We start from the raw sequence: 21,254 nt of genomic DNA on the forward strand, positions 1-21,254 counted from the left end.
TACTTTTCTGTCGCGTTGGTTTCCGGTGCTTCCTTCCAACGGCCGTTTGCCGCGCCCTTTGATTTAGCTTCGAACTCTGAACCGCAGATAAACGAGATGACAATAGTCGTCAGAAAGCAAGTTTTGCTCGTCAGTTGGGCAGGAATGTATCAGAGCAGCACTAATGTCACAAGATGGATTGGTTAAAGTTACCGACGGGGGGTACGTATGTAGAGGGGACTTGCCAACGACGATGAAACGGCCACAGAAGTGGCCGTCATTATTACGTCACAGACTCCCAGTGCTATGAAAAACGCAACCCGGTCAATTGCCGACTTGGACCAAGTCTAATTTGGGGAATCCCCTTTCCACGCAACGCACCCAACATTATTTTGTTGCAATAAATTGCGGAAAACAGTATTGTTCGTCCGGACTGGGTGGTGCGTTAAAAACTGAATAGTTTTCTCTGCCTGGGGACAAAAGCTCTCTCCTGGGGAGTACCAAACTTGCAAAAGCAGTGGTACATGTTGCTGATTCAGGTGAGTTTATGGCTTTATCCGATAAGTTTGATAGGCAAATAATGTACCGAAAACCGAGTCCTTCCTTGCCAGCGTCATCATGATTGGCACACATTCTCAACTTTTTGCCAAGATTGGTAAGATGAATTTCCTGTTTTTCAGCAGCATCCCCCTGAATGACTCCCGAAAGCTTGAAGTTCAATAGTGTAAAAGGTTGTAAGACTTTACTGAGGCTGCAAAGTTAATTTTGGGCTAAGTCAAAAATTGAGTGAAACATAAATGTAAGTTAAAGTAGAGCCGTAGTAGGCCTACTCCTCTTTTTCAAATTTTGTATTGGATCATGACCGGTCCAGTACAAAATTCGAAAAAGAAGAGTACAAACCCTCAGTAAGCTACATAAGCTGCGTAGCTCAACGGTTCAATTCGCACCCAGAGCCAATTACATGTACGGCCCATTTGCACGGATCGATATCTGTATCATATACCTTGTTACAGTTAATGCTGCTGAGTGATTTTGTATGGGAAGCAAAGCACTATTGGAATTCAAAAGGTTTGATGTAGGGCAATCCCTGACTATGTCTTCAAAATTCTTTATTGTAGTATTTATGATAAAGTCTTTAGACCATTATCCGGGAGAATAAGGTGAAAATGTTTGAAAGAATTTTGCGTCCTGACATCACTTTTTGCCGTATAATATATCATATATATCATATCGCTACTCCAGTTAGACAAGCATATGTTTTAAACTGAATCCGAGTCTGACAAGCATTTTCATTGGATGAGTATTTTACCATGATCCATATTCACACATGAACTGGTAATGATAGCTGTAAATGAGCTCATTGCGTAATAAGAGAAAGAGCATGACCATCATTGTAAACTGAGATTGCCGGTTCAATCCCAACTGCTGCTATTTTTTTGCATCTGCTCAGTACTCTGCAAATGCATCCAATCGTTGACTATCATGCACGTGCTAAAGTGTAACAAGCCTATTTCTGCCTGGGTTCCCTATACCCGGCACTCTTTCCAGCACTCCAACACCAACTGACATGCACCAGTGAGCAGCCACAGAAGCTCTCAGTAGGCCTACAGTTCCCACCTCCACGCCCCAGTACCCAGATAGCTTGGATCCCAATTCCCACCCCTCAGTGATCACCCACAGCATAAAACCAGCAGCATCAGTCCTGAAGATGGACAGAGCACTCACCATCTGAAACGTCGAGTAACCGGTTCTTTTCAGAACCACACACACTGAAAAGAGATATTTTCTGCATGGTGTATCCGCAAACCCCTCTACCTTATCGTATTCCCCCATGCAAACCTTCAAGAGCTACTTTACTTCTGCCTGGTAAAGCAGCAAAATCATCCTTCATTGCTTTTAAATTAACTTTAAATTAAATTGTGGGATATTCTTCTTTTTGCAATCCGTGGATCTGCTCTTTTTTTTTTCAAGGGAGATAAATTTGAAATTGCCGTTGGGTTTGAATTCAATCTCGCCAATACAAATTTGCAACAATAATTTGAACATGGAACCAAATGGAGAAATTGTAGAGTGACATTTCTGATTCCTTCCAAAGCTCTCTCTAAGCTTGCATATGCCATGCCATATTGGTAAAAAAAGCAAAAGCATATCAGTTCTGATTCACAATCAACTATACAGTTCCTCTCAGATTTTTTTAAATTCTTTTTTGAGAAAGTGATGTCAATTCTCCATAGACTTTGACAAAAGAGTGGCATTATGATAGAACATTTCTCTTAGGCTTACTTTTTTCATCCAGGCTAAAGATTCTACTAATTTTATTAGAATTAAAAAAAAACTGTAATATAAGTCTTTCAAGATGACAAAAACCTTAAAGAGACAGAAGCTTAGCCCTAACAGTCCCAAATCCTCCAATTTTAATACGATTTCACATACACCCTAGGGGGGTAGGGTTAATGTATCCTAAACTATTAAAGCTGTAAACTGTACCAGCTTGGCACTATGTTTTTGTTTACAACTTTTTTTATTCTGCTTTTTGCTTTTGGCAATCATAAAATACCTTTCACCCGATTGTCAGTGGATTTTATATCTTAAGAATGGTTATCCATCTTTAGCATTGATCATGGCTGAGGGAAGAAAGACAGCCCATTTCAAGAGAGGAGATAGCAAGAGTTCAGGAAAGTCATCTGCTGAAAATGAACTGAAGCTGTGTTCGGCTTATCTGTACCGAAAAGAGGGTTGTAACCGGGGAGATGACTGTAACTTCCTCCACATCTGCCGGTAAGCCATGAGCTCCATGAATGAAAGCTCCCACTCTCTGATGGCAAAAACATGTGCCATTGCATTTGTTGCCTGGTGTCGTATCAAAATCCCCTGTCTGCATTCAGATGGACGTGAACCAAGCTCTACGTCACACTGCGCAAACTATAGTGCATACGTGGCATGTTACTCTGAAGGACATTATAGCTGAAGGTAGTAGAACGCCCTCTGTTGTTAATGCATTAAGTCCATTCAGTGTCAAGTGAAAACCTGGCTCACCTGTGCTTCTGACAAATGCAGTTTTTTCCTCATTTGTCCATCCTCAAATTTACAAGGCAAGATTTATCACTGTACAATTATATTGTACACTTGTATTTCCAAAAAAGACTGCAATATTCGAGTAGGTTGGATGTCCTGTTCCATGTGTTATCTCTTATTTTTTTGTTCTATTTGCATGACAGGGGCTACATACTGCAGTCGTGCAAAGCTAGTGGGCATGCCTGCAAATTTTCCCACGATCTTAGTTGCAGACAACCGCAGGCTCTCTTTCGGAGACAGTTCGGGATCAAGCACCTGAATGGGAAATCTCTACACGAGTTCAGGGAGCTCTTTGCCGCAGCCCTGCAAAGTCCCTCCGTCACTGGCTCAGGCCAGCAGAGCAGCTGCGGAGAAGAGGAAACCGGGAAGCACCACCGGCAAAAGTTGAGGAAGTTTCTCTGGAAATTAGGTGATATCCGTGACGCCAAGTCATTAGATAGACGGTCAGACTTTGAAGGATGCAGTGATGGTGATTATGATGAAGGCAGCAGAGACAACTTGAAAGGGAAGAAGGAGCCACCAAAATGGCCAGCAGCCAAGCAACCCCAGACTGAGAAGGAAAAACAACCGACAAAAATCTGCTCCTTCTATGTCCGAGGAAACTGCAAGTTTGCCTCTCACCCCGGGTTCAGGCACTGCTCCAGTCCCTTCCAATGGCAGATTTTTGACGGCCAACAGCATGACTGGCTGGACCTCACAAGGCAGGCAAATGATGCCATAGAGGAAAAGTTCTGTAATGTCAACAACACACAGTTTAGAGAACCCATTATGGCATGGTGAGACTCCAACTTTAGCAGTCATTTTGACCTCAGCCGAAGTACCCATTCGTAGGCATAGTGTATTTGAACACATTAACAGTGCACAGTGCTCATATAAAAAAGGTGCTTTGTACATGACATAGAGTATGAACCAAACCATTTAAATCTAACAAATGAAACAGGACTGAGTCATGTTAAGATAGTTTCAAGGTGGACCGCGTACCGTAGAGAGATTCTTTCACAATGCTGTGTCTTGCTTCTCAAAACTTAAAGTTGGACATGTATGGTGTACCTAGGTTAGGCAGATGTTCTACTGTGCCTGAATGACTTAAGTTCTTAAGTTCAATTCGCAGTTTTGTATAGACACTTACTCAGAGTTACTCATTTATGCAGTTCTGGGGAGAGCATCGACGGTAGTTTCTACCGAGCAACAATAACGTTTGGTGTGGAATCCTTCAGCGTTAGTAATGAAAAGAGTGGCAGAGTCTTGGATATGCGACGTCTTTCCACAGTGTCAGAGGCGCAACCTGGGCGTCCAAATAGTGGTCACAGCACTCAGTGGATATGGTATTGGCAATATGACAACCAGACCTGGATTGAGTTCCTGGTATGTGCTCTCTCTCTCATGAAAAACAGTAGCCTAAGCAAAAGGCCGTGAAAGGAATGGATTGCTTTGGGGAACAAGGGTCTTCTGTGATCTTTTTATTCATCTATATCTGAGACAGTCAAGCCACTCTTATTGTTTGAAAGCCTGTCAAAATGGTTGGTCTAAAACGTTGCTGAAGCTCTAGCTTGTGGATGGCACACACCAAAGCCTGGCTAAAGGTGTGTGTGAAGTAAAACTGGTGCAAAGAATTGTAGAAATGTTTATCTTTTCAACTGCTTTTGACTTTGTAACTCAAGTAAGGTAATTTATGAATTGTAATAGATATGTGTTTGGCCGGTCTTAACTGTGAAAAACCTGCTCAGGAGAATGGACACCAATGATGTCTCTTGACTGTGGTTATACACCGCAGGTGCAAATGGGTAGGTTGGAAAGCCCCCCCCCTTGCTTTTTGAAGGTTACAATTCTAAAAATCACTACATTTTTTCATCAATTTGCATATGATGAATTTCTCATTTTAGAAACCCGAGGATACTTCCCCCTTGACGAGCAGTACTGCAATTGAAAGGAAGTTTTTGAGTTTTATGAACCATAAAGGACCCTGCCAACTTGACGTCACCACAAGGCTGGGGGAATCCAAGCTTGATTTCTCCCAAATGACACTGAGGAGTCCAGAGTCAGGCTACACTCACCCGTTGGCACGGAGACCCAAGTGGCAACCAACATCAGAAGAAAAATCACTCCGTGGCCAGAGGTATTTGGCCAGACGTCATAACTGTTTAACTTTCTGAGGGTGTGCTGTAGTTTCCTACGGTGCTGTAAAAAAAATTACATTATCTTTCCTCATCCAAAGAGTTATTTTAGTTCTGCTAGCCGTACCATTTATGAAATCCAAAACTTGGTCCAGTCATAATGAATTCCTTGGCACAATGTGTAAAAAAATGCCTTATAATTTTCTTGTCTGTTTATCCCATTTTTAATCATATTTAAAGCGATCCTAGAGGCAGTAAAGATAAGCAGTTGCCAGCAACTTCCCAGCAGACAGAACGGACAGAAGCAGTGACCCCAAAGAAATCGAAAGTTGGTGAACTAGTAGAGTCTGAGGAAAGCATCATGAGGCAAAAGTCAGGTGACAAAGCTGTCCAAAGGAAAACCAGAGACTCCTCAGACTCATCCGCTGCCTCCTCTGGAACTCCGAAGACCAAGGCTACGCATACACGGTCAATTCTAGGTGACACAGCAGACAAAGGAGAGAAGAGACCACAGCGAGAAATGGCATCGGCAGAAGCATCCAATTCCACTTTAATGGCCACTTCATCGCAACAGGCTAAACCTGGTGGAGACGCTGAAAGTATTCCTCAGATTTGCATCCATTTCTTACATGGAAGCTGTACGTTTTCTGAGCAAGACCACCAGCAATATAGGCACTTTCCACACCCCTTCCAGTGGCAGATTCTGGATGGAATGAAAAGGGTTTGGCTTACTCTCACAGAACAGGCCAACCTGAAACTTGAAAAGCACTACTGCGACATTAAAAATAGAGCATACACTGGGACCTTGCTTGCATAGTGAGTGTATTTCATCATTAAACGTTCAGCTTATTACAGGACTGTACTTCCTTGAAGTACATGTGGAATTAATTGCTTTAAGAAATGAGGGACACTTACCTGTGTGCAAGCTTTAGGTTACAGGACCACATGAATTGGGTTGAATGTCATGTAAGTGTGTTTAACAATTTTTTTTTTTCATTTTGTTTGCTTTCTAATTTCGTGCAGTTCTGGTGAAAGTGAGAAGTTTGTTGTCAAAGTACAGTTTGCAAGCATCGTGTTTGGCACTGATACCTTCATTATCCATGACCAGGCTTGGCAGTTTACAGAAGCGAGGCGTCTCTCTACGATGTCCCATGTCCAGGCTAATGGATGGAGGAAGGTTTATGGCACTCACTGGATGTGGTATTGGCAGAATAATATTGCTGGGAAGTGGTTTGTTTTCACCGAGGAGGTAAAAAGTAAACCTGAGTCAAACCTGTACAGTAAGAGCAAAATCCAAGCCTGAAGTAGGACTCCCCTCCAAAAAATGAAAAAAAAAATTATTCAGCACGTAAATGACACAAATGATGAAGACTTCATCTTTAGAGAATGTCTAGTAATTTGGAATGGTCAAAACATTCCATTCGGATGCCTTTCTCTCACTCCTGAATGGGTGGCCATTCCACCAGAAATACAGCATTCCTATCGGCTGCCTCAGAATGGTCTATGCACAGAGCAGACTGTTCCTTTGTGTGTAAATGTTCTGATGGGAAGCTGGACTTCCAGTGGAAATGGTTTGAGATGCTCCCTTGAAAATATGATGTCACGGGCATTGCTAATGGTGTGTGGGGGGATGTTCCACCCCCAGTAGCTAGTTTTTTCAGCAAAATCATGGTGGTGTTGGTAAGAATGGAGAAGAAAGGGGGAAAGCCATCTAAATATCAGGTTGGGGAATCAGGTTCCCATTATACTTGTGAAATTTACTGACAGTTGGAAGATAGATCTCATGATGACAACCCCAATGTAAAAATGGTCTGGTGACGCCTGTGTACCACGTAATTTAACCTTTTATATTTGACTGTTTATATTGCTTTCTACAGAACCCAGAGTCTGACAAGGATAGCTCGTTAACCACGAGTGCCATGATTGAAAAGAGATACCTGAAATTTAAACACAAACAAGGGCCATCTTGCATAGATGTCATGACCAATCAAGGTGAGTGGAAGTTAGACTTCAGCAAGATGAAGCAGACACAGTCCGTCAAAGGATCAGAGATGTTCATACAGCTGGTGGCACGAAGGCCCAAGTGGAACCCTCATGTGGAGCAGCAAGATCCCAGCAAGGAGCAAAGGTAGGCGGTACTCAACTGTCTTGGAGGAACTGCCCGTTTTGACCCATTGAACTTTCCGACAGGCCAATGCTGTAGTGAATATTTTTTTTATTCCATTTTCACCTCCACCACTGTGCAGTGTTCCTGTTGACACATCCATCGGCAAGACTTCTGGGGGCTCCAAGGCCAAAAAAACGGAACCAGCTGTGGTGCAAAAGATGGGTCAAAAGCCAGACACCTCTGTTCCACAACTTACCAAGGGCTTGGATGAAGAACTAAGACAGCTCATGATATCTCAAGTAGGAGAACTACAGATGCATACCAAATCATCAGACCAGAGCCCTAATGTCCCCAGCAATAGGGTCAAGTCCACAGATACCTCAGATTTTGCAGATCTTGAGACCTTAGAGAAATTGGTGAAATCTCAACAAAGATTTATTGAGAAATTGAAATCACAAAAAGATTTTCAAACTAGCAAACCTGAAGAGGGATTTCCAACTCTTAAGGTGCCAGCAGTATTAGCAGATATCCAGAGTCCAAATGATGTTGCCATCCCCAAAGAACCAAGTGCTCAAACCATTCATCGGCAGGATGACCGGGATGAACCAGAGCCTCAAGAAAGCTCGTCTCAACGGAGGCCAAGTGACCCAGCTGTTAGGCCCAAGGCCAGAAACCCTTCCCGCTCTTCCAAGGTACTTCAACCATCCTCCTCTTCCAACACCACTGCATCAGCCTCTCAAGACAACCAAGTAGCTCGTCACCTAAAGCAGAGGGAATTCACCTACATCTGCCCATACTTTCTACGAGGCAGGTGTATTTACGAGGATGACAAATACAACCACAAGCGGCACTTCCGGACCCCCTACCAGTGGCAGTTCCTTGACACAACATTGCCAGGAGCCGACTGGGAGAACATTCCCTCTGCTGAGAATGATCGTGTTGAGAGGTCATTTTGTAATGTAAACTTTGAAACCCATGAATGTAACAGGTATGCTCATTTCTTGCAGCGTTTTAAACTTGGAAAGTGGTTTAGATGTACTGGGCGATTTCATAAGTTAGTAGCGTGTCCATGGATGCACAGTATAGATCAAAGATGTGAATATCTTAACATGGTGGTTTTGTAAAATCAATTTCATGTATAGGTTGGGAAACAAAAAGGAATTTGAACAACAATCGACCTACCACCGTGTGCAAGTTAGTCATGCCCCTTAGATAACCCTGTTTCAAGATTCCGTACGTCCTTCGTCCATTTTTGTATTTCATCTATAAGTTGGACAATACTTCATTGACGGAATTCTATTCAGTCAATTCCACAAGGAAGCCTTACTTTTGCATGTGATTTAATGCAAACTTTCTCTTCTGTGTCCATGGGTGTCAGTCGGTGGAGGATGGGGGACAGCCCCTCCCCCACTTTCTAAAGTCAGGGGGGATATTATTTGTCCCCTCCACTTTTTTTCTGAACCCTAAATAAAAAATGTAGGGGTGTAGGCCTACATTTGAATTATATTTCAGATGAAAATTACTTGAAAAATGAAATACATTTTGCAAGAGTGTTGGCTCAAATAATTAGTTAAAGTGGTCAGAAATTGCCTTAGATCACACAGCAAAACATCTAGAATCAAAAATTTTCTGAGGCCCGTAAGCATGCCCAGACCCCATGCTGTTAGGATTTTGCACTTCATGCTTGTTTTATTTCAGGTTATGCCCCGTCCTCACTTTCGAAAAGCAATTGACGCCCATTTCAGCTGCTTATGCATATTTATGTACTGATATGTGTGTACTGTTACTTGCCTATCACTGGTTTACATCTAGAGACCCATTCAACAGTTTTATTCTCCCACAGTGATGCACCTGGTCCAGTACTGTACGTCTATTTTGATGAAAATCAAATGCATGGATCTACAGTGGATATTCATCTCCGTCGCTTGTCTACCTCATCAAGCGTCTTAAAAACCAACTGGGAAAAGGCATTTTGTACTGAGTGGACCTGGTACTGGCTTGACGAGAGACATAAATGGATTGTCTATTCCGGACAGGTTTTTACGATGTCACTTGTATTTTATTTCTGAGTATTTTTTACAGATTACATTGCTTAATGTAGTCTTCCAAGTCTGATGGCATTCAAGACTGTAGGAAAGGGTTCTTTTGCTATGTAGTGATGGCTTTAATTATGGGAGACTGTATGTAGGTTGATTTGATTGGAAGACAAAGTGCCATGGCAAACATCAATACATTTCAGATGATTCCAGGAGTGATGACCATGATTCTAATCCTGTTGATCGGGGGTAATATTGCACTGCGTGAGAAGAAGCTATACTTGCTGATTTCTTGAAGTTGTTTTTCACCTGAGTATGATCCTGAAAAGCCCTTTTTTGTTCCATTTGTTTCCCACAGAATGCCAAAGGCATTCAGGCAGGCATCGACAGTGCCACCATTGAGCAGAAATTTGTGGACTACCAGAGCAAAGATGGGGAGCCCGTCATTGAATTCACAGCCGGTGGTCAACGGTACACACTGGACTTTGATGCAATGGAGCAGACCAACGTCCACTATCTTACCTGCAGAAAAGTTCGGCGGAGACCCAAGTTTGTTGCCATGGAAGAACGTAAGCGATTGGCAAAGTAAGTGGTGTTGTTTTTATAGTTGTAGCTGTTTAAAATGAGTAGCAACAGTGACAGAACAATTTTTGCAGTTTGGAGGCTATTAATAGACTGGCCCATCATACACAGCCTGGAGGACCTGCCAAAAGTGGTAGGCCGTGTCCCACCACTGCCCCCCCCCCCGCATTACAGTAGTCACAAATATTTTAATCATCACCTGCAAAGTTCTGATGGCATTTCAGTTGAGATTTGATATGAACATGTCTAAAATGAGACTAAGTTGAAATTAAAAACCATTTGGTATGTTTGTATTTGTTGATATGATTATTCATCTGATGCAATGATGAAATCTACAGAGAGCTCTCTCAAGCCCAGTCAGCTACTGTTGCCGTGCCAACAACGTGGGATAATCGGGGCACACAGACAGAAGTGAAACTGGTCAAGCTGACCAACTATACCAGCCCAGAATACACTGCCATCACCAATTTGTTCCGGGACACAATGGATGACAGAGGATCTATCATCTCCATCAAGAGGATACAGAACTTGGAATTGTGGGAGGATTTTACAAGGTGAATCTCTTTCCTTAGAGGTCCAGCCAGGTTGACAATGGAGTAATCCAAATGAAAGTTTTAAAACAGTCCATATTACCATTTATTACGTGGGAAAAGCAGAACCTAATACGTTATTTCACACATGACGACACAACCATGCTGAAGGAAGAACCACATTTATTGAATGCAAAACTACAAAAACTAATCTGGAAATAATAAATGTTGAACTTGTATTAAGGGTTTTGGTGGTTAACTATTCAAGACTTGGAATCTTTTTGTCATTTTTATACTTTGCTGAGACAATATGTGTATTTGCAATTAACATGCCAAGCCAGTTGTGATAGGTACTCCATCTTTAAGTATTGAAGATATTATTAGAAGTGTGATCATGTTTCTTTTTCTAGATTTTTGCTGTTGGTTTATAACAAATGATTATCTGACTTCAGGTGTTCAAATAAAGCAACAGTTAAATTTGACATGAAATGTTTGACCTTTGACATCATCATACGCATTAGTACACATGCTATTTGTCCTCATTTGTTTACTTATTCATTTAATTCCAGACTGGGTGACCGAATGAAAAAGAAGAACAGGGGCAAATCTGTCTTAACCAAGCAGCTGTTTCATGGAACTATCTCTGAGAAACATGCCACTACTATTTGCAATCAGAACTTCGACTGGCGACTCTGCGGAAGCAACGTTGGGACGCGGTACGGCAAAGGCAGCTACTTCGCCCGAGATGCCAAGTTTGCTCATAGCTACACTCGAGCTGACGAACTCGATCAACGTTACATGTTCGTAGTCCAAGTTCTGGTTGGCACCTACTCCGCAGGCAAATCAGAATACACAAGACCACCCCCAAGGGACCCTTCGAAGCCTCTAGGAGATCTTTATGATTCCTGCGTCAACGATACGTCAGATCCCACAATATATGTCATCTTTGAGAAACCCCAGGTGTACCCTGAATATCTGATCAAATATAAGGAGAAGTCCCACCACAGAACGGCATCAACAGCTTTCGCTACCAAATACCCAAGTAGAGTTGCTACTTCTACCACTGCCCAATTGCCACATGTAAGTGCCCGCACTTCTGCCAGTTACGCAACCCCAAGTCAATACACTACGTCTGGTGTCAGCTACCAAAGTCCAGCTTCTGCCAGTGCAGCTTCAACAGCATACATGCCATCTCATGCATCCAGTCGCCCAACTTCTTCCTATGCCACCAGTGGAACAAACCCTGGGCAGGGTAATATACCATCCTCACATCACTATCCAGCACCGCCAAGACCCACTTCATACTCAACTTCTAATCCAGCTCCTGGCTATTCCCAGAGCCCTTTCCAGCCACAAACTTCTACATCGACCAAGAGTTCATCATCATCGGCAAGAACACCATCCTCAGAAGGTAAATCATGCAGCATACAGTAAACAATGGTGTAACACATTTAGTTATCCTCCATCCTCAAAGAGCAGTGAAGAAAGTGCTTTCGGCCAAATTTTTGTGTCCTTTTTCAAGGAACCTTTCATATTTGCATACAGTCAAACCAGGGTAAGGGAATCGAGTCGCATGTTCTTTGTACATGCTTTCAAATGGCATCCAAAGTAACAGTGGCTAGGTTGTACCTTTCTCAATCCTGCAAACTCCTCCCAAACCTCCTGGTGGCTTTTGATGAGCAATCTCTGAGTGGGCCAGGGACATTTATGAAAGGTACAAGCAAGTAATCAACAAGTAAAAAGGAACTGCATCTCTACTGAATTCATGCTTTTATTATGAAGGGGCGTCAACTTGTCAGTGGTTAGCTTTCACATTAGACAGTATACAGTCAACACAATAAATATGATTGCTTAGTAAAGTCAATTGTAAAATGCAAAAAAAAAAAATCAATTTAGAAATGGTTCTGCATGAACAATTTCAAATAATTGAAGTTCCTTCGATCCCCTGTACACTGGCACACATTTCTAGCCATTATTATCATAAACAAGTGAAAGGATTTGTAAAGGATTTAAATTTACTTTCAAGGACTTTATTCTGCATTTGCAATTAGCATTTCTGAGTAGTTTATACAGGACTCTACTTTCTGGATATATTTGATTTCTTAACTTCTGTCTTTGCACTTGTGTGTATCTGTTGTCATTGTGTGGTTGGTTACTTAAAATGCAGGAAAGATACATACAGCCATTTAATTTCCATTTTTTCTATTGTGTTTTGAAAGTTTTCTTCTTTTTCATTTCTTCACTTAAAAATGGACTTCAAAGGCAGGATCATAATTGGCACAAATGTGTACATGGAAGGGAATTTCAGATGTTTTGTGACGTCAAATTTGTTTTGCTGTTGTATTGACCTGGAATTAGAGCCAGCCTTCATTTGTAGATGATATACCCTTCTTGTGAAACATTGTCTTCATATGAACTGTTCGGAAAATTAGTTTTTGAAATTGGGAAATATGTCTTGATTGCCGCTTACAATCAAATGGGAAAGATTTAAGGATTTTGTCCCTGACTGAGATGAGCATGCAACTTAAAATGCATGTTAGTACATGTATATGTTATTATATTCAAAAGATTATTATAGCAGATTTGTGAAGTAAGTTTTGATAAGTTAATGTCAAAATTAATTTTAAAAACTGTGTTTTCAAACTGAAATTTGGACAATCGGATATTTACAAGTCGTATAGACATTCATTACGTCATTGGTGGCATGTAGTGATATTGAGGTCAGTAGTATGGTGCTGTTCACTGCCAAAGGGTTACAACTAAGGGAATAAATATGTGCTTGGCCTAAAATGTGTGTTGAAGACCAGCTCAGGAGAACGGACGTGACTAATGCCCTCATCCTGCAGCTCAGCCATTATCAGCGTTCAGTCTCCTGAACTGGTCTTAAGTAAGACCGGCCAGGCATATATTTATTCCCTTTCATAAATATCTTTATAGTAAGAGAGTCAAAAGAAGTCAATATATAACAGATTTCCAGCCATTTTGTTCTTTAATTTTACTTCCATTTTCCCAAACATCCCCGTCCATTTTATTTCATAGTTGTCAAAAAGAATGTGCTTATATGGACTTGGCACGCACGTAGTGAGCTGCATGCATACAGATTCTTGACCTGGTATACCGTCTCATATCCAGGTACCAGTGTGTGATTTATGCAGCAGGAGTTGTCACTTCTCAGCGGGTATTATCAGGTTAATACACCGTCAAGATGCATGTTGTTAAATAGGGTGACTGAGGCATTTATGAATGGTATATAAAAGGCCAAATTTAGCAGAACGGTAAGATGAAATCATTTGAACAGTAGATTTAACTTCAGATTGATTACTGCATGCAAGGCTTCTAGTAAAAGTTATTGAGCTAATGAAATTTACTTTCATTTTGTGATATAAAATGGAGTTTGCAAATGTGACTGCGAGTTTGCAAATGTGAATGTGAGTTTGCAAATGTGAATGTACATTTATGAATTAGTGATTGCTTTTCATTTCTGGTAAAGCATGGGCCCATCCTTGCAGTTTATTTAATTTGGCCCCAAAATTGTTGTCTCCAAATAACTTCATTTCATAATTTTAAATAATTTTATGAATTGAATGGAAAATGATGATTTTTTAAAAATTGGGGAAAATGCATGAAAATTGCAACATTTTGCAAGGAGTTCACCTTGCAATTTTATTGAAATTTTGCCTCAAAAATGACATCTCCAAATCCTATCCAAGGGCTCAATCAGGTCAAATTGAAGAAATTTTAGGTTTAGGGGCTTATTATGTGGTTTGAGTGGGAAAATGAAGATTTCTAAATTGGGGGAAATAAATGAAAAAAATTCTACAATTTACACCTTGCACTCCTTATTTACATTTTGTCCAAAAATACCCTTGTTCTGTATGACTCAAAGGGGAAACACAAAGAGATTCTATAATCTGAGTGATCAGTTAATGAGTTCAATTAAGAAAAAATTAAAACTGGAAAAATTGGGTGAAATTCTAAAATTTTGAAAGGGATAAACCTTGTAGTGTGATTAAACTTTGGCTCTCAAAAGACTGCAGGCATTTTCAATTTTAGTCGATTATTATGAAGTTGTATGGACGAATGAGGATTTTTAAATTGGGGGAAAATAGATGAAATTTTTTAAAACTTCAAGGGGTTAATCCTGTAATTTAAAAAAAAAACGGCCTCAAAATGACATCTCAAATTCCTTTTCAATGGCTAAGTGAAGGAAAGCTGAAGAGATATAACAGTTTTAGGGTATTACTTTATGCAAAAATGAGGATATTAAAATTGGAATATTTTTAATGCAAGGGTTAGCCTTGTAAGTTTAAAATTTGGTCCCAAAAATGACCTATCTTCATTTTTCTTTCCGAAAGCTCAGGCTCAAAAGGCTCAAAATTTTCTTAGAATACAAACCCAACATGGCTTGTTTCCAAATCTTTCCAAACAGCTCATACTCATACCTTGTACTTTCCAATTTGATGTTGCTATGGGAACAACACTCATTTTGGGTACAAATTAGGAAAGGAGTGAAAACAAACAGGCAGAATTAGAAGCCAGACTGAAATTACAGCATTCACTGAGCAGAAATCTTTCTCCAGAGTGTGTGTGCCGGCACCCCACACATTTATTTATTTTGTATTACATTTAAAATTCCAATTTTTTACTTCAAATACAAGGCCATATTGGCATTTTCAGCCAAATGCATTCCACAATTAATGTACAAAGTAGAAAGTGACCGTTTGCAATTAAAATAAATAGCAATGATGTAAAATTAAAAACAATGACAGCAGACTAACCTCTCTGATAGATATTTTGCTGTTTTTCTTGATTGGCTGGCTCATTTTTCAGTATTCCTGATTCAAAGGGTCAGCCTCCACTGCATTAAAGGGACAATTTCTTTAATAGGAAAGTTGGGAATGAGTCATTGGGACAAACATTTGTCCTGATCAGGTCTATGCCCCCTCCCCACACGTCTATATGTCAATATGTGTCCTCCCCAGTGACAAGTGTGGATGTTCACAAATATGTATACAGAATACAGGTACTTTTTTCCCCTGAAATTACACAATTTCTATCAACGAACCTTTGTATAACTGGCTGCGCTAGGCTGCGATCTCCTTGAGGTGCTTCAGTAACCACAGTTAAGGCTAATGTTTGTCAGTAATGTTCACTTGGTCTTGACAAACTGATTAAACATAAGAAAAATTCAAGCAAAATTCACCAAAGTATTATTCCACTTAATTATTCTACTGAATGTTGAGTGTTCTTTTGCCAGTGTTTCAGGAAGGCTGAAGTTGGATCTGACAAGAAATCTTGAGGAAAAAGAACAGCACCCAGAAACGAATTAAAAATGAAGAATTTGAACGCTCTCCCCCCCTTTTTTTAAAGTGATTTTACTGTCCATACCTGGAACAACTGAGCCAGGCTTCAAGAAATTATGGTTTAATAAATAATGATATATACATAAAATGACTACAATTGTATATGACGGATGCAAATCTTCTGTTAATATGCTGCAACATCTCCTTTACGTCTTCACCAATTTGCATACTTTTTTCTTCATTCTTTTGATCTCAAAAACTGCTTATTTCAAATGATTTGTCACGTTCTTCTACTGCTGTGGACGATCTGCAGCAAAACAAACAGAGAAATCCTCTGAAAGGAGCAAGTTTTTCATTGATCCAAAAGTGTGATTTGTTTTTTCTACAAAATAAATCGTGCAATTCCATTTCCCCCAATGCAGGAAAAGTCTTTTCAATTTTACCCAGCACTTGCTGGCAGTTTTGGGACTTCATTACAGGAATTGGACAAAGACAATGTTTGCGTGGTTCTAGACTTGTCCAATATCAGTCCAGGCAATTTCAACTCAAAGAGAGTTTATTGAGTAATTGAAGTGCACAGTGATCATATTTTCAAGTTATTATTTTTTTACCTCATACAGCGATTTAAGATACGCTCTATCATTCTTTGGAAAAAAAATCACTGAAAGCAAGATGTTACTGGTTATGCATCAAAAATGATCAAATCATTACCATAAATTTTACCTCCAGGCATTACACAAAGTGCCAGTTGGAGTTTACCTAATTAGTTTCTGACCAAAAATATCAGTAAAAAAAAAAACAATTTTGCAGCCTCTGACGATATACAACAACAAAAAAACCTGACAAAAAAACCTGACTCTGACAGGCTCTACAGCTTAAGAGAGAAGATTTGATGACAAATATTAAAAGCCTGGCGAGAGGGGAATTTTTCAATAGTGTAGCAATGAAATCAGAAGGGTGTGTCTGGACTGTAGAAATCTTTAGAACCAAAAAACTTGGCAATTAGAGTGATGGTCATGATACCTTAACAAGTAATTTATGCATATATTCACGGTCAAGGTATAAGTATTCCAAACATGCCAGCAAATTGCATGAGTATCGGCAGTGATGGCTCCGCCCACAAACCAGGCCATAATCAGGTGACTAATTTACATCTTTATTAAAGGTGCACAACCCTTCGAAGCTCGGACAAGATGACTTAGTATGACTGCCATCGACATGAGACACACACACAAAAATCTGAAAGTGTGCACACACTTATTTAAGGCTTGTGGATAGTTATATGAAACAATATTTACACTCATGTACAGTGTCATTTTTTTGTACAATCACGGGCAGAAGAATAAACCGAACAGAGACAATCCTGTGCATATGTTATATCTACACCATTATAAGAAAAGGGTAATAACCGAGGCATATACACCTATAAATAAGTAGCAACAGCAGCTATAAACAAAAAACAAAACCCAAATATTCTCATGCTACATGGAACAAGGTCTGAGCAATATGTACACTTTACAGATAAGAACCTTGAATTTTCAGAGAAATTAAAAAAAAAAGTCCATTTAAAGCTTTTGATCCAGTCAAATTAAGATCAACATAAATAAGTTCAGACATTGATTGCGATTGAGAAGTGGTATACTGGACCTTGGCTTTGTCTGAAGATGATTCCTCCCGGTACATCTGGACCTTTGCTGTTATCATCAATTAAACCAGTTCACAAACAACCCCAAATCCCGTAAATATATGCAAATTAGACATTCAAGTAAAACTTTCGCTCCAAATATTTCCACATTTCTAAAATGACACTCAATTTGAAAGATTTCCTTGTCAGGTCTGTCCATTGTGTATATGTGTTAGGGAAAATAACAAATAGATTCTTGAGAGGACAGAACAAAATGAAAAAAGGTGGACAATGTTGTACGGATACTGGTCCCAAAGTCATAACTTAAAATGTGTAAAAGAAAAAAAATGAATTGGCGTACAGTAGATTTCAGAGCATTATGGTTTGCAAGCTTAAAGATTTACCAAAATGACTGGCAATGGAATTCCCACATCTCTCTTAAATTACCAACTATACAGCAAGAAGCTTTAGAATTACTCTTAAAATGCAGACTTTGACAAAATAACGCTTACCGTCTGTATGTGCCGAATGTCTGACATCTTCAGAAACAAATGGCATTTGGGTTTCTCAAGACCAACCCCCCCATCCACACCACTGTTTTGCAAGTGCAGCTGGGCTTGAAGTAAGGAAGAGAAATGTTGGAAATGACATTTGGCACGACTACAGACACTTAAAAATGACGCAAACAACACTACTGTGCCTTGTGTATAATCATACCGCCGATGATAGTTTGTGATGTGATGGGGTATTAGCTAGCAAGGATTGAACGGTTGCCGCCACCTTCACAAGTCCTTTGCCCTCTAGGATATCAGCTGACGTGCAGAGCTTTTCCTGAAGGATGAGAAGGAACAAGGGTACTGAACTCAAGGCTCTCCATAGACACAAGACCCTCCACAAAGCTTCAGAAACAGTGAGTGTAGAAAGCGACGGCTGAATGCAAGGCTACATCCCAATATTTTGGGGTGTGGTTAGTTAGTCTGGATTCAAGATATCACTGGTCGCAACAACTGACACTGCAGTGTGTGAAGGGGGAGCCACTGTTGTGACAAATACTTGCTTCCAGTCTTGACAAAACTGGTGCGTCTCTCAAGGCAACTTTTGCACATACTTCATGCACATGCATTTTGCACCTCAGGTTTTGCGCAGACAGTCCAGCAAATTTCTCTAATAGAGTTCCATCAACAAGTTCCTCTCACAGTGGCAAAGTGAGCTGCCAGGAAGTGGGAGCAGGGAGCATAACCTAAAAGTGGCTGTCTTGACTAAAGACTACTCACAGCCAGCATGGTTAATGTCCACACTCGGCACAAACATGAAAACTCTATCAAAAGTCAGTATTCTCTACCATGCTGTCTATCACCAGGAACTTTTGTCTACTCACCCCAGGTACACCTGCATTGCTACAAGCCTTCAGGAAATTCTCAACGTTTCTCCGACATTTCGCTGATGACAGTTTAGGCTGTGGAATGCACAACATTTGAATGTATTCCAGATTAGATCATGAACAAAGTAACTTAAACCTATAAAAACTACCATTTGATTCCTGTCTTCTTTTTTAGGGAGGGGGGGATGAATCTACAAATCAGTCTTGCAAGAACCCGTTTGTAACGACCTGTCTTTCTTTTGCCAATTGATGGTGCACTTCAGCTCAGAGCGGATTATATTGTTAAAATGTGTCCAACAATTACAATCTCTAAGGCAAATATGCCATTGTGGTGTCTAGGTTTTTTCTTTCTTTTCAGCATGATTTTTTACAGCAGCATTTTGGCTTCGGGACTACGTACCACTGCAGGTGATGGTACGTGGATGGTAGGCACAGCGTGGGGGAACACGTTATTCATGAAATGGCACAACACCACCCCGTCCTCCAAAGCACCTGGTATATCATCGGGCAGGGTGACCTTTAACCTTGCCTCAATGCACTGTGGGATACAGAGAAAAGAAACAAGATATGCTCCATAGGGTTGCTAAAATTCTGAAGAGTTAAAAACAGGACCATGACTATCAACGATACGGTTAGATGAACAAACATACTAATGTGCAATGTAATTCAACCTAAACCCTTTTGACAAAATCCAAAACTCTGATGTGTTCTGTAACCAGCAGGTAAAACCGTTTGGATTAGAGAAAAACTAAGCACAAAGTCCCATGTAATGTGCCAACAACTGGGTGCAAACAGTCCTCAATCCATCAAGATCTTATAGAAACACAGAGTATAGATTTTGGTAGACATAAGGAACTTTGGTTTTAAACAATAAATACATGGTTTGATATCTCAATTTCTAAGGCATCAGGTGAAATGAGTTAAGTTGATCTATCTTCCCAACTACATTCCATTGAGTTCTACAGGTACGTCAACCTTCCCACTGCAAAGCTTATTAAAAAGCAACACAGACGCTTTCAACAACTGTTCAATCTTGATAAAGCAGTTACTTTCTCTGGCAAAAACAAAAACATGCATCAACCATTCTAGACACAGCCATACCCCTTACATATTATTTGTGAACAAAAACAAGTAAAAGGCAGAAAGAAATAAAAGACATGTAATTTATCTGTTTCATGTAAAGGAGCATTCTCTTTCTAAGTTATAACATACATGTAATTACCAAAAAATCCATAAACTTTCAACATTGACTACAGACACTTTGACAGCCAAGTTAGTTTATGGGAATGAAAGCATGGCTTATCAATAAAAAACTTTGCAAAGATACAATGGCAAAAGATGCAAAGAAAGATAACAGACCACAATATGACAACAATGTAGGGTTACGCGAGCAATGCATTAGAAGATGTCAGCTACATTGTACACAAAACAATACATTAACGGAACACGGTAACTACAGTTGCCTCTGTTACAAAAAGTTGTACTGAAATTATGAAACAAGCTTCACAAGGGAAATCTGCCTCAAGTCCTGTCCTTAGTTCCAACTATACCAACTTATCATGAATCCTTTTCACATGCTTAGAACCCACGACTAGCTCTTTGTCACTGACTCTCATGCAAGTCCTGACCAAAAAAAAAAGAAAAAAAGTGCACCACAGTCTGGCTCAAAACTCACCTTCCTCATCTGATCTATTGTGTTTATATCCGACACGGATTGGTAACTGCTCATCCAATTAGGTTTCAACTGAACATTTAACCACAACGACAAATGACCAACCCCACCGAGAACACAAATTCCATCCATGGACATAGGGAAAGATACAAAAGGAAAGATGAATGGGGAAAAGAGTAGGGTGATTTACAAATGAAGAAATCTCCATGAAAATTTTACTATTTCAAAAGTATCCAGTTCAACTTAAAAATTGGAGCTAAAGGAGCCATAAAATAGCTGATTAAGTTTGTCTGTCAGAAAGAGGTGTTTTAAGACCTGAAAATACTACCTTCAAAACAGATCTGACAAAAATATAATAATCTTTCGCATTTTAAAAAATGTGGACAGAAACAACACTGATTTCCGTTTCTTTTTGACAGAGAGAACCAGAGAAATAGAGTATTAAAAAGAAAATTTTAAAAAATTACATCTAAGGTACAGGTATCGAGTTGTTTAATTTTACTGCATTTTTAGAGACTGACCTTTCTGAGTTGCTCGATACGGTCCATCTCCTCCCGGTACTTGTTCATCTCTCGTTTCACTGTGAAGTTAGGCTGCACATCTCCTTGGGGTTTACCACTGCCTATGTTGAAGGCTGAGGGGGGGTCAAGGTGATTGTGGGATGGGGGAACAAATGAATAACTTGTCAGGAAGGCAGGCAGTAGTAAGTTTCAGTCCAAACCCACGATGAGAGTACAATCTAAATTTTATCGTTAAAGTCAATATAACCAGCCCTAAAAGATGCCTACCCTCAACTGGAAAAGAGACAAGAAGATGAAAAAGTAACCCTTCAAATTGAAAATGGTATGATC

The 21,254-nt window shown here is 40.1% G+C and overlaps 2 protein-coding genes across 13 annotated transcripts in view; one reads left to right on the forward strand and one right to left on the reverse strand.

Moving 5' to 3' along the window:
- The first annotated feature begins 354 nt into the window (after positions 1–354).
- Positions 355–15,200, forward strand: LOC110977823 (uncharacterized). 2 transcript variants are annotated; one of them, XM_022232280.2, is made up of 14 exons: positions 355–518; positions 2,592–2,757; positions 3,198–3,830; positions 4,206–4,419; positions 4,938–5,170; positions 5,409–5,984; positions 6,192–6,417; positions 7,046–7,296; positions 7,415–7,574; positions 7,866–8,263; positions 9,119–9,311; positions 9,670–9,896; positions 10,232–10,447; positions 10,993–15,200. In XM_022232280.2, the coding sequence occupies exons 2-14, from the start codon at positions 2,600–2,602 to the stop codon at positions 11,855–11,857; spliced, it is 4,350 nt and encodes a 1,449-aa protein (XP_022087972.2). In that variant the 5' UTR covers positions 355–518; positions 2,592–2,599; the 3' UTR covers positions 11,858–15,200. The 2 variants fall into 2 exon arrangements, with proteins under 2 accessions (XP_022087972.2, XP_022087970.2); XM_022232278.2 differs by having other exon boundaries at positions 7,415–8,263.
- LOC110977824 (DISP complex protein LRCH3-like) overlaps positions 14,993–21,254 on the reverse strand; it is a 38,460-nt gene continuing 32,198 nt past the window's right edge. For 9 of the 11 annotated variants that reach the window (XM_022232287.2, XM_087145510.1, XM_022232284.2 and 6 more), the window contains 5 exons: positions 20,925–21,037; positions 20,407–20,475; positions 19,132–19,269; positions 18,729–18,806; positions 14,993–18,181 (listed from right to left, as the gene is read on the reverse strand). In XM_022232287.2, coding sequence (XP_022087979.2) covers positions 18,062–18,181; positions 18,729–18,806; positions 19,132–19,269; positions 20,407–20,475; positions 20,925–21,037 — 518 coding nt within the window. In that variant the 3' untranslated portion in view covers positions 14,993–18,061. The remainder of the gene's footprint in view (positions 18,182–18,728; positions 18,807–19,131; positions 19,270–20,406; positions 20,476–20,924; positions 21,038–21,254) is intronic. The other 2 variants (XM_022232283.2, XM_087145511.1) reach the window with 1 other exon arrangement.

This window comes from Acanthaster planci, linkage group LG14 (genome assembly GCF_054643075.1).
Source record: "Acanthaster planci isolate LZ-2023a linkage group LG14, COTS_SCS, whole genome shotgun sequence".
NCBI classification, from domain to species: Eukaryota; Metazoa; Echinodermata; class Asteroidea; order Valvatida; family Acanthasteridae; genus Acanthaster; species Acanthaster planci.